This window comes from Penaeus monodon, chromosome 2 (genome assembly GCF_015228065.2).
Source record: "Penaeus monodon isolate SGIC_2016 chromosome 2, NSTDA_Pmon_1, whole genome shotgun sequence".
NCBI lineage: Eukaryota > Metazoa > Arthropoda > Malacostraca > Decapoda > Penaeidae > Penaeus > Penaeus monodon.
Window position 1 is genome coordinate 58,717,894 of NC_051387.1, and position 10,490 is coordinate 58,728,383.

General features: G+C 55.3%; 1 protein-coding gene across 1 annotated transcript in view; it reads right to left on the reverse strand.

Moving 5' to 3' along the window:
• Window positions 1-11: 11 nt before the first annotated feature.
• The window catches only part of LOC119584331 (nascent polypeptide-associated complex subunit alpha, muscle-specific form-like), a gene marked incomplete at its 5' end in the record, with an annotated part of 13,273 nt that continues 2,794 nt past the window's right edge, over window positions 12-10,490 (reverse strand). Inside the window, 6 exon segments of the mRNA XM_037932891.1 lie at window positions 12-473; window positions 1,040-1,133; window positions 4,778-5,018; window positions 5,278-7,233; window positions 7,486-7,658; window positions 8,174-8,324. Coding sequence (XP_037788819.1) covers window positions 438-473; window positions 1,040-1,133; window positions 4,778-5,018; window positions 5,278-7,233; window positions 7,486-7,658; window positions 8,174-8,324 — 2,651 coding nt within the window.

A 10,490-nucleotide genomic window follows, 5' to 3' on the forward strand; every position in this document is an offset into this window, starting at 1 on the left:
GAATGGTGGGGGTTGTTTTGTTAGACGTTCCTTCTATTTCCTTTTTATTTTCTTCTATTTTCTTGTTCTCTTGCTCTTGGAGGTACGATAGTTTCTTTTATTATCTTCTTTCTTCTCTGTTCCTAAGACTCGTTGTCGGACGCCTCCGGAGGCAAGACAAACATTAAAAACAATAACGATAAGTGTGATGGATAATGATAACAACCCCACGACTCAGGAGACGCTTCCTCTTCACCTCTTGACCTCGACTCCGGATGTAGCACCTGGTCCGGAAGAAGAAGAAGAGGAGGAGAAAGAGGAAGAAGAGGAGGAAGAAGAGGAAGAGGAGGAGAAAGAGGAAGAAGAGGAGAAAGAGGAGGAGGACAAGGAGGAGGAGGACGATCTACGCCTCGGCCGGAGTAACTCCTGGTCAAGTAGCACCATTAACGCCCGCGGATTCAGTGGGGGGGCGCCTCTCCCAGCACGGGCAGCGTCTGTGGGCGGAAAGAGGGAACACATCTAAGATTTTGACAGATATAAAAAAAAAAAAAAAAAAAAATAGTAGATAAGCGTCCGTAAGGAAAAGGGAATAACATCTTAAGAGATAAAACATCCAGCAGATAAGAAAATCAGATAAAAAGAAACACACAGGATAATTTTTTAGCATATATATATATATATATATATTATATATATATATATATATATATATATATATATATTTATATATATCATCAGCAGATAAGACAATCTGCCATTTAAAAAAATATATATATATTTTTTTTTTATTACTTTTTTAACAACCTAAAATTATCCCAAAACCTAACCACACTCACCTCACCCCCACACACCCCCAAACCCCCCCTAACCACCACCCCCAAACCTCCCCCCCACCACCCCCCCAACCACCCCTAACCCCCCCAAACCACCCCCCCAACCACCCCCTACAAACCCCCCCTACAAACCCTCCCGCGCCACCCCCAACCAACCCCAACGCACAGAACTCCCCCCGAACAACAACAACCAGAACCCACGGCGACCCCCGCGGCCTCCTCCTCACCTTACTCTCGGCGCAGAGCCCGTGTCGGTCCAGCCGGGTGTATTCCCGCCCCGACCGAGGTCTAAGGGTGTTCACGGATGAGCGCGCCAGCAGCCTGGGGGGGGAGGGGGGAGATGGATTAGAATGAAGAGGGGAGGAGGGAGGAGGGAGGGAGAATATGTGGGGAAGGAGGAGAGAGAGAGAGAGGAGGGGAAAAGAGAGAGAGAGAGAGGAGGAGAGAGGAGAGAGAGAGAGAGGGAAGGAAGAAGGAGGGAAGGGAAGGATAGAGGGAAGAGAAGCCCGAGAGCGATAGATAGGTAGACGAAGGAAAGATATGGAGAAGAAGAATAGGGAACGTAAGAGAGAGAGAGAGAGAGAGAGAGAGAGAGAGAGAGAGAGAGACAGACAGACAGAGAGAAGTCAGAATAAACAGGATAGATAACAATAATATCAAAAGTTAACATATATTTCATCATTCAAAAAAAAAAAAACGTAAATTCGTACAGAAAAAAAAAAAGAAAAAGGATATATATATATTGTATTATTTATAAATTTTTATATATTATATAAATTTAAAAACCTCAAAGAGAAGAAAAGAAAAAAATCTTTCTTTCATATCTTTTCTCTTTTCCTTTCATACTCAATCCTTCCTTGTTCTCGACTCCACTCATTTTTTAAAATATTTTTATTCTCTTTCCTTCTTCTTTCTTCTTTCTAAACACTCATAATAATAATAATAATTTTTTAATAAATTTTTGATATTATAATAATATAATAATGATATAAAAATATATATTTAATGTAATAATAAAAATAATAATAATAATAATAAAATAATAAAAGATTAAAAAAAATAAAATAGACAAATAATGGAAAAACAAAACGCAAAAAAAATAATAAACAGATAAATACATATCTAAGAAAAATCAATCAATCAGCCAAACATTAATAACTTAAATAAAAAGGAATAAAGAAAATAAAAACAACCTCCCCTCCCCCCCATCTTCCCCATCCCCTCCCCCCTACACACGCCCCCCCTCCCCTCTCCCCATCTTCCCCCCTCCCCTCTCCCCATCACTCCCCCATCCCCTCCCCCCTACACACGCCCCCCCTCCCCTCTCCCCATCACTCCCCCATCCCCTCCCCCCTACACACGCCCCCCCTCCCCCCTCCCCCCAAATCGGTCCAAGTTGCAACGAGTGAACTATGGTGCTCAAGACGCCGGAAGTTGCGAGGCACCAGATAATTCGCGGCGATTTGCATAGCCCTTGCCTTTAACACCCCCCCCCCCCTCTTTCTCCCCCTTCTCCCCTTTCTCTCTTCCCCTCCCTTGGTTTCTTTCTCTTTCTCTTTTCTTCTCTTCACCTCTCTCCTTCTCTCTTCTCTTTGCCTCTCCTCCTCTTCTCTCTTCGCTTCTTTCGCTCTTCCCTTCTCTTCGCGTCTCTCCTTCCGTCTTCTCTTCGCCTCTCTCTCTCTCTCCCTTCTTCTTCCTCCTCCTCCCTTCGTATCTCTCCTTCCCCTTCCTTCGCCTCTCCCTTTCTCTCTCTTCCTATTCTTTTGCCTCTTTCCCTCCTCCTCCCTTCGTCTCCTCCTCCTCTCCTCCTCCATCCTCCTCCTTCCTCTCCTCCTCCTCCTCCTCATCTCCCTCTCCTTCTCCCTCTCCCTCCCCACCTCCCTCTCCCTCTCCCTCTCCCTCTCCCTCTCCCTCTCCCTCTCCCTCCCCCCCTCCCTCTCCCTCCCTCCCCCCCCCCTCACTCGGCCCACTGACCCAAACTCGCAAAGTCTTGAATCTTTATCTTTTTTTTCCTTCTTCTCTTTCTTCATTCCTCTTCTTCTTTACGACATGTGAATGCCAAAGGATATCTCTTTTCTCATTTCTTTCTTATTTCCCATTTTCTTTTCTTTTACATAGTTTTTTTTTCATTTTTTCATATATATAGATACCGTGGTCATATATATATATATATATATATATATATATATATATATATATATATATATATATATGTAAACACACACTTACTTCTCTTTTCTTCTCCTTCTTCTCCTCCTCCTTCTCCCTAGTTCCCCTCCTTCCCTCCCTCCCATCCTTCTGCCCCCCCCCTTTCCCCCCATTCACCCACCCCCTTCACCCCCCCCCCCCCGCCTCCCGGAACGAGGACTCAGCGACTCATTACGAATGTACAATTTGGCCGAACTTTAATTGACTTGCAGGATGCGCCTCGGCTGCCGCTTGCTTCGTGCTTGGAGGGTGTGGTGGGTGCGTGATGAGGGTGTGGTGAGTGCGTGATGAGGGTGTGATGTGGGTGTGGTGGGTGCGTGATGAGGGTGTGGTGAGTGCGTGATGAGGGTGTGATGTGGGTGTGGTGAGTGCGTGATGAGGGTGTGGTGAGTGCGTGATGAGGGTGTGATGAGGGTGTGGTGAGTGCGTGATGAGGGTGTGGTGAGTGCGTGATGAGGGTGTGATGAGGGTGTGGTGGGTGCGTGATGAGGGTGTGGTGAGTGCGTGATGAGGGTGTGATGAGGGTGTGGTGGGTGCGTGATGAGGGTGTGGTGAGTGGTGATGAGGGTGTGATGAGGGTGTGGTGAGGGTGTGATGAGGGTGTGATGAGGGTGTGATGAGGGTGTGGTGAGGGTGTGGTGAGGGTGTGGTGAGGGTGTGGTGAGGGTGTGGTGAGGGTGTGGTGAGGGTGTGATGAGGGTGTGATGAGGGTGTGGTGAGGGTGTGGTGAGGGTGTGATGAGGGTGTGATGAGGGTGTGATGAGGGTGTGATGAGGGTGTGGTGGGTGCGTGATGAGGGCGTGATGAGGGTGTGGTGAGTGCGTGATGAGGGTGTGATGAGGGTGTGGTGAGTGGTGATGAGGGTGTGATGAGGGTGTGATGAGGGTGTGATGAGGGTGTGGTGAGGGTGTGGTGAGGGTGTGATGAGGGTGTGATGAGGGTGTGGTGAGGGTGTGATGAGGGTGTGATGAGGGTGTGATGAGTGCGTGGTGAGGGTGTGGTGAGGGTGTGGTGAGGGTGTGGTGAGTGCGTGGTGAGGGTGTGGTGAGGGTGTGGTGAGGGTGTGGTGAGGGTGTGGTGAGTATTTTGTGTGTGGTGAGTGTGTGCCGAGTGTGTGCTTGATGTGTGGGTTATGAGTGTGGTGGATGAAATGAGTGTGTAATGGGTGCGTGATGAGTATGTGACTGTGCTGAGTGCGTCTTGAGTCGACGAGAGTCATATCAAAGTCATGAGTAGCATCACATATTCGGTGAACACTCATCACTCATCCGCGTCACATGAAAGTGCGAAAACGAACTCAAAGGGACCATAATCACATCACGAATTCACTCAACTCATACTCTCTCTCTCGCTCTCTCTCTCTCTCTCTCTCTCTCTCTCTCGCTCTCTCTCTCTCTCTCTCTTCTCTCTCTCTTTTTCTCTTGCTCTCTCTCTCTCTCTCTTTCTCTTACTCTTACTCCCTCTCTCTCTCTTTCTCTCGCTCTCTCTCGCTCTCTCTCTCTCTCTCTCTCTCTCTCTCTCTCTCTCTCTCTCCCCTTTCTATCCATTCTTTCTCCCTTCCCCCCTCTCTCCCTTAACTCACTCACTCGTTCACTCACTTATTCATTCATCCATTTACTCAGTCATCCACTTACTTGTTCATTCACTTACTCTCTCACGCATTCATTCATTTAATCATTAATATATCTATCCACTTATTCGGTCGCTCATTCACTCATTCATCCACTTACTCATTCAACCCCCTCCCCCCCCCTCACCGGTCGTGGTCCGAGGACGAGTGCGAGGACGAGAGGCTGAGGGTGTCCAGGTAGTCGCTCATGTCGGAGGCCCCTGAGGAGGTGGACTTGGCGTCGCCCGAGCCGCTGCTGCTCCCCCCGCCTCCGCCTCCACCTCCTCCACCTCCTCCTCCACCTCCGGTTCCTCCTCCACCTCCTCCTCCTCCTCCGCCGACGCCTCCGCCGACGCCTCCGCCGAGCTCCTGGCATGACGCCGCTACGCCTGTGGGAAAAGGGGAGAGGGAGGGGAAAGGGCGTTACATGGGGTGGATTTTTATTATTGTTATTATTATTATTATATCTATTATTCATCCTGTTTTATTGTCATTGTTATTTCATCTCTGGGCCCTTCTTTCGGAAGAGGAAGGGCAAGCAGATCGCATAAACCGAAAGGAAGAGACGCAGCCAAGCGCTCGTCTGCGCCGAGGGGAGCGCCGGGAGGCCGCGCTCTCCCCGGCCAGCGCGGCGCCCTCGAGCCTCACCCGAGTGCGTGGTGTGGGCGTGCGCGGCGGCCGGCTGCGGGCGGCGCGGGCGCGGCAGCGAGGCGTGCAGGCAGTGCGAGGCGAGCAGCCTGTCGACGGCGCGCGGCGACTCGCACACGCCGGAGTCGCTGCTGGAGGCGGAGTCGCGGTTGGCGGGCGGCTTGCCCGGCACGGACGAGGAGCGCCGCAGGACGCACACGCCCTCGCCCGCGGGCGGCTCCCTGCCCGCGGGCGCCGACACGGCCGCGCGCGCCTCACTGGAGTCGGTGCTGACGCTGCCGTCGGGCGTGGCGGACGCGCCGTCGGCCTCCACGCTGTCGTGCCGCAGGTCGCAGCCGCTGTCCGTCGCCGCCTCCGAGCTGAGGCGCGCGTCGCGGCGGCGCAGCGACGACGAGGCGGGCAGGCGGCGCGTGGGCGTGGCCGTGGGCGTGGTGGCGGGCGACGAGGGCCACGTCTCGCGCGGCCGCGAGTCGGCGGACGTTGAGCGGCGCGGCGCCATGGCCACGTAGCGGCTGCCTGCGGCCACGGACTGCGAGCGGCCGCAGCGCGTCTCCGTGATGCTGAGCGAGCGGCTGCGGTCGCTGCCGCGGGCGGGCGCGGGCGGCTCGCACGGCACCAGCGCGGCCGCCGGCAGCGACGGCGCCATCGGGAGGTAGTGCGGGTCGGCGGGCGCGCGCGGCGTCATGGCCATGTAGTGGTCGTCGGCGCCCGCGGCCGAGGCGTCGGCAGCGGGCGACGTGGGCGTGAGGCGCTGCGGGGGGCCCTGAGGCAGGGGCGGCGCGCCGGCGGGGGCGGCGGAGGCGGACGACGCCGTGGAGGAGGCGAGGCTGGGCGTCGGGGCGGCGGCGGCGTGGCAGGCGCAGCCGGCGGCGGCGGCGGCGGGCTGCAGGCGCACGGGCGCGCCGGGCTGCGCGGCGGCCGCCGTCTTGACGTCGCGCACGTTCTCGTAGAGCGGGAGGCTGGCGGCGAACGCCAGGTTCTCGTAGTTGGCGGCGGCGGACGCGGGCGCGGCGTGGTGGCGCGGCGGCGGCGTGGGCGGCGGCGTGGGCGGCGGCGTGGGCGCCCGCGGCTTGCCCGTCTTCTTGCGCTTGTTGACCACGGCGTAGACCGCCGAGGCCTGCTGCTGCGACGCGGGCGGCGGCGGCGGGTGGCGCAGGATGGTGCCCGTGTGGGCGTCCACCACCGGCATGCGCCCGTGCCCGTCCACCTTGAGCTGCTCCGCCCGCGCGTCGGCCTCGTCGCGCCGCCCGCACACCAGCGAGCCCGCCCAGCCCAGCATCTGGCCGCAGCCGGGCGCCGCAGCCGCCAGGCCGCCCTCGCACCACGCGCCCGACGCGGGCGGCGCGTCAGGCGTGCCCACCAGGCCGCCCGCGTCGTGCACGTGGGCGCCGCTGTCGCACATGATGAGACGCCGCGGCGTGTCGTAGTGAGCCGTGGGCGGCACGCGCGGCGGCGGCGGCACGTCGTAGTTGTCGAGCGGGTTGAGGGCGCCCCGCGGCGGGTCGGGCGGGCGCGGCAGCGCGGGCGGCAGCGCGGGCGGGGCGGCGGCGCAGGGGTGCGCGAGGCCCAGCGGGCGTGGGTGGTCGTAGAGCGACTCTGGCGTGGGCGAGGGCGGCGCCTTCACGCCCTCCCACGCCGTGCCTCGCGCCCACGCCGCCGCCCACCACGCGCTCTCGTCGGCGTCGGCGCCCGCGCTGGTGGAGGCGGAGCAACCGCCCACGGACTGGCTCTGGCAGGAGGCGCGGCGGCTCCAGGGCGGCGGCGGCGGCCAGGGCGTGCTGTGGGCGTCCGGGTAGTGGGCGTCGGGCGCGGCGTCGGGCAGCGGGTCGCGCGGGGACGTGGCGGCGGCGCCCGACGTCATCTCCGAGGCCGCCAGCGACGCCGTCTCGCTGCTCAGGTCAAGCACGCTGACCTCGCGCAGCCACGAGAGCTCGGCGCGGCTCTCGGCGCGGGACCCTGCGGAGGGAGGCGGGTCAGGGCGCTGGGCAGCACTCGTGGCGAGCCATTTAAACAATAAGAAAGGAAAATATCCACAAGAAACAATCACATATAAAGCAATAACCACAAAACAAAGAAACAAAACATAAACAGTATCAATACCAAAAAATACAGCTCTAGAATTTTTAAAAAGAAGAAAAAAAACTACTTTAATCTTAAAACACCTTAAAACCGCCCACACGAAAAAACAAAACCGCCAAACCAACGTACCTGTCCCCGTGGGCGGCCGACCCCGGGGCTTGTCCAGCAACCCACGGGCGGCCTGGTCGATGGCGTGGGTGACGGCGTGGGGGGCGTCGGACAGTGCCACGTGCACGCCCGCCCACCGCCCACAACGCGTCCCGCCCTCCCACACCACACGCCCGTCCACCACACCGTAGCGCCTGAGGGGGGGAGAGGGGGGAGAAAGGGGGTTGAAAGCTGTCTGGCTGTCTATGGGATTTCATGGGTAGAAATCGACGTGCGATGATTACTTGTCGAAGTCTGTGTCTATCTTCATTAATTTAGCAAGTCGAGAGAGAGAGAGAGAGAGAGAGAGAGAGAGAGAGAGAGAGAGAGAGAGAGAGAGAGAGAGAGAGAGAAGAGAAAGAGAGAGAGAGAGAGAGAGAAGAGGAGAGAGCGAGAGAGAGAGAGAGAGAGAGAGAGAGAGAAAGAGAGAGAGAGAGAGAGAGAGAGGAGAGAGAGAGAGAGAGAGAGAGAGAGAGAGAGAGAAATGAAAAGGATTAGGAGGAGAAATAGAACTAGAAGAAGAAGAAGAAAAAAAAAGAACAAGAAGGAAGAACAAGAAGAAAGACAGAAGAAACAAGAAGAAAAAAAACAAGAACCAGAAAATGGAACAAATAAAACGAACGAAAACAAAAACAGACACAAAAAAGCAATAATAACCCCAAGCGCTCACCTGAGGTCATGTGTGGACCAGGCAGCAAGCAGGCGCGGGGGGGTGCCTGTGGTCAAGCAGAAGCGGTGGTCGCGCACGTGCAAGCGCGCCGGACCCGCTGCAACACGGGACCGCGCCGGCACTTGCAACACCTGCACCAGGAACTGTTGCTCTGTGGGGGGGGAAGGAGGGGGAAGGAGGGAAGAAGAAATCGGCGTTAGTTGGTTTTGATGTTGAGAGGCGATATAAAAATGAAGAAGGAAAGAAGAGGGAGAAAGTGGAATGGAAAAAAAGAATAAATAAATAACTATCCACTTTATATATATATTTCTTATTCTCTCCTATTCTCCCTGATCCCTCCCTTATCCTCCCTTACCTTCACCTCTATCCTACCCCTCTAGCCCCCCCCCCCACCCTTCTCCTTACCCTCCTTCCCCTCCTCCCCCTCTCAGTCTTTCCCCCTCCCCTCTTTAACCCCCCACCCTCCCCTCCTCCTCCCTCTTAAACACCCCCACTCTTCCTCCCTTTCCTCTCCCCCTCCCCTCATCACCCCCCCCCCTCTACTCCATCCCTCGACCCACTTGTGCTAAAGACAAACCGCACCGGTGCCACCCCGACCCGCCGCGTGTGGCACCCAGGCACGAATGTGGCATCCATCACTCACTCTGACACCCGCTAGCCACTCCCCCTCCCCACCTCCCCCCTCCCCCCTCCCCTCGTGGCACCGTCGACTACTCCGAAATCATTGCAGTCAATTGGTCGGTTGCCCCTGGCACTATGATCACTATATTCCCGGCACTTGCTGCTGGCACTATAGGCAGTATTCAAAACATCATGCAATATATGACACAGCAATCACTAAGTTAGCTCCTGGCACCATAAAAACTATACCCAAGTCACTTCCTGTATCCCTGACACTATAAACACTATACAAAATCCTCCCCCAATGTATGGCACTATCAATGGCACTATCCCAACCACTATACTTGGTGCACCGATAACTTCTGGCACTATGGCACTATATTCGAGACACAATCAAAGGAACTATAACCACTCTCGTCAGAACACTATACCCCCCTCAGCAGTATAAATCCAAGGGGCGGGGGGAGAGAGGGAAAGAAGGGTGAAGGAGAATGAAGAGGAAGAGAGGGAGAGGGGAAGAGGAAGAGAGAAAGAAGAGAAGGGAAGAGGAGAGAAGGGGGAGAAGAAAGAGAGGCTAGATGTCAGGGAAAAGGAAAGTTGGAGGGCGGAAGGAGGGAGGGAGGGAGGGAGGGAGGGAGGGAGGGAGGAAGGAGGGAGGAAGGGGGAGGGAGGGAGGGATGGAGAGATGGAGGAACGAGGGAGGAAGAAAGGGAGAAAAAAAAGGAAAGAAGGACGAACGAGGAAGAGAGAGGCAGAGAGGGAGGGAAGAACGAGGAAGAGAGGGAGAGGAGAAAGGGAAACAGTGAGAGAAGAGGAAGAAAAAGAAAGAAAAAATAGGGGGATAGGAGGAAGGCGATAACCTAGATACAAGGAAAAGGGAGGAAGAGAGGAAGAGGAAGATAGAGAGAAAGATAAGTGAGATAACTGACAGTGAAAAGCAACAGTGACAACCAGTGACGAAATGCTTTAATTCGCGAAGCTAAATTAGACAAAGAAAAAGAGGATGAAGATGGAAAGGACAAGAAAAAAAGAGAAAAAAAAAGAGAAAAGTTGGAGAGAGAAATGATGATGAAAATGATAACAACGAGATGATGATAAATAAAAATGATAGCGACTTAACAACAATAACATAAACAGCAACAACAACAATAACAACAACAATAACCTTATAGACACCCCCCCCCCTTTCCATTCCTCTCACCTCCCCCCTTCCCCCCATTACCCCCACCCTTTAACACCCACCATGACTCAGCAAAAATCTTCCACCAAAAGCGAGCCAATCACTAATCCTCCCTCCCTCCCCTTCCCCCCCTCTCCCCCCACCCTACCACCCCCCTTTCCCTCCCTCCTCCCCTCCCACACCACCCTCTCACCCCCCCCCCAACCCTCCCTATCCCTCCCCATCACCCCCCTCCCCCACAGACCAATCACCAATCATAACCTTCTAATTTCTACTCTCGCAATCAGCTGATCTCAGTCCCGTCACTTTTTCGAAAACAGCTGATTCCGCACGACCGCTGGGATGTGCCTGGGAAACGTTGAGATGATGGGTTTCTTAGGGAGGGAGGGAAGGGAGGGAGGAAAGGGAGGGAAGGGAGGGAAGGGAAGGAAGGGGAGGGAGGGAGGGAGGAAAGGGAGGGAAGGAGGTGTGGAATTGGGGGGGAAGGGAAAGGGAGGGGGGGGGAAAAAAGGGGGG